The sequence below is a fragment of the Cynoglossus semilaevis genome, chromosome 1 (genome assembly GCF_000523025.1).
Source record: "Cynoglossus semilaevis isolate Cse_v1.0 chromosome 1, Cse_v1.0, whole genome shotgun sequence".
Lineage (NCBI taxonomy): Eukaryota > Metazoa > Chordata > Actinopteri > Pleuronectiformes > Cynoglossidae > Cynoglossus > Cynoglossus semilaevis.
Window position 1 is genome coordinate 28923135 of NC_024307.1, and position 2288 is coordinate 28925422.

General features: G+C 47.8%; 1 protein-coding gene across 2 annotated transcripts in view; it reads right to left on the reverse strand.

Moving 5' to 3' along the window:
* The window catches only part of LOC103389872 (semaphorin-4E-like), a 6213-nt gene that overhangs the window by 2663 nt on the left and 1262 nt on the right, over positions 1-2288 (reverse strand). The window contains exons 3-8 of one of the 2 annotated variants that reach the window (XM_008325490.3): positions 2169-2195; positions 1960-2058; positions 1726-1825; positions 1530-1628; positions 862-1013; positions 601-779 (exon numbers count right to left, since the gene is read on the reverse strand). In XM_008325490.3, coding sequence (XP_008323712.1) covers positions 601-779; positions 862-1013; positions 1530-1628; positions 1726-1825; positions 1960-2058; positions 2169-2195 — 656 coding nt within the window. Of the gene's footprint in view, positions 1-600; positions 780-861; positions 1014-1529; positions 1629-1725; positions 1826-1959; positions 2059-2138; positions 2196-2288 lie in introns of both variants that reach the window. The other variant, XM_008325482.3, reaches the window with a different exon arrangement.

The following is a 2288-nucleotide window of genomic DNA, read 5'->3' on the forward strand; positions in this document are numbered from 1 at the left end:
CAGTTAAGAGTGAAGAGCGGACAGTGAACAGTGAACAGTGAAGAGTGAAGAGTGAACAGTGAAGAGTGAAGAGTGAAGAGGGAACAGTGAACAGTGAACAATGAAGAGTGAACAGTGAACAATGAAGAGTGAACAGTGAACAGCGAACAGTGAACAGTGAAGAGCGAACAGTGAACAGTGAACAGAGAAGAGTGAACAGTGAACAGCGAACAGTGAAGAGTGAAGAGTGAAGAGGGAACAGTGAACAGTGAACAGTGAAGAGTGAACAGTAAACAGTGAAGAGTGAACAGCGAACAGTGAACAGTGAAGAGCGAACAGTGAACAGTGAAGAGTGAAGAGTGAACAGTGAACAGTGAATAGTGAACAGTGAACAGTGACCAGTGAAGAGTGAACAGTGAACAATGAAGAGTGAACAGTGAACAATGAAGAGTGAACAGTGAACAGTGACCAGTGAAGAGTGAACAGTGAACAGTGAACAGCGAACAGTGAAGAGTGAAGAGTGAACAGTGAACAATGAAGAGTGAACAGTGAACAATGAAGAGTGAACAGTGAACAGTGAAGAGCGAACAGTGAACAGTGAACAGACACACACAGTCTTACTGCTGTGGTCTAAAGATGGCATAGAAGACACAGTTCTGCCACTGCTGCTGGGGGTCACACAGAAGATAGGAGCCCTCAATGACATTCGACCACTGGTTCTTCTGCACCGGACAGTCAATTCTGGCCTTCAAGAATGACGTCCACTTCTTCTGCAAAACCCGATTACCCCCTTGGTCTCCCTGTGAGCACAGGAGGACACAACCGTTATCGTTCGTGTTCTGTTTTGACTGCAGAACAGAACTGTACTGTGATCTTCATCACCTTGCAGACACGGGCCACGCGGGAGGCCAGGAGATTGCTGTTGCATTTACACTCCACAGCTTCCTCACTGAAGAACAGGTAGATCTTGTCATCGTCTCCATTTGGGCTGTTCTGACTCTCAGGCACAAAAGACATGGAGACAAAAGTGGGATCTGGTGGACAATTAGAAACAAAGTCCAGAGATGACAAAGACCACCTGGCTGTGACTCTCCAGGTGGTAGAAGAACAGGAAATGTTGGCATCAATACTGTGTATACAGATAACTGCACCAAATTATTTACAAGAAAACATTGATCAAAGAATCACCTAGACCAGACGTGGGCAAACTTGTTGACTCGCGGGCCACAATGGGTCCTAAAATTATACAGGGGCCAGGTCAGAGCGTTCCTATGAACTAAGATAAATGACCTGTAAGTTGGTCAGTAAAGGCTAAAATGCTAAAATGTTTTCAGCCTCGTCTATGCCACCTATTGGGGGAAATGCTGGCATTGCAGGGGAAATATGGTGAAAATAGAAATGAATAACATAATTTGGAAACGTTTGGTGGGCCAGATTAAATAGCCAAATGGGTTGCATCCGGCCCCCGAGCCGTAGTTTGCCCATGCCTGACTAAGGGCTTGTCCCTTATTGGGGTCATCACGACAGGTGGACTCCCCTTCTCACCTTACCATTAAACAACCTGTTCTCTGTGTTGCAGATCCCAGACCTGCAAAAGCTGGCCTGTTTGCCGTGAAAGTCTTTAAAGGTGGCGGAGTAGAGCTTGTCATCTGGTGAAACGGCACAAAGAGACATTAAATATACAACCTGTGGAGGCTTGAATCAACTCTGTCGTCTGTGAAGGTGGCCTGGTTCACACGTACTCACCGACTAAGATGGAGGCCGATCGCTTGTCTGGATCAATCGGACCCTTTCTTGTGCCGTCCTCCACCTTCTGCTCCAGAGTCAGTTTTCCATCGACATAAGTCTGCACACAGAGACACACTGCTAAATGCTCACATACTAACAGTCCCAGTCTGACAATGTCTTGGACTGATCTGAGTACAGTCATGAACGGCCCGGGTCACTAAGACCACCAGGGCAGCAGTCAGGTGGCCTCACCATGTTGACACACTTTGGTCTGAAGGCATAGGTTCCACACACGTATATCCTGTGGGCATCGATCCTGTGCAGGACCATGATGTAGTTCTTACACAGCACCTGTGAACACATTGAGGTTGACTGTGACCCAGAGCATCTCCTCAGAGACAGAAGCACTTCCTCACAGCTCAGGGACCAACCTCAGCTTTCGTAACCAGACAATTTCTCACCGGATCCCCCATGGCTTCCCATCTCACCTGGGGTGAAGAGAGAGAGACAGAGTTAGGGGAGACAACAGCTGCTCAAACCATCTTCTCTCTACGGAGCACTGGTCGGAGGAAGGCGGCGGC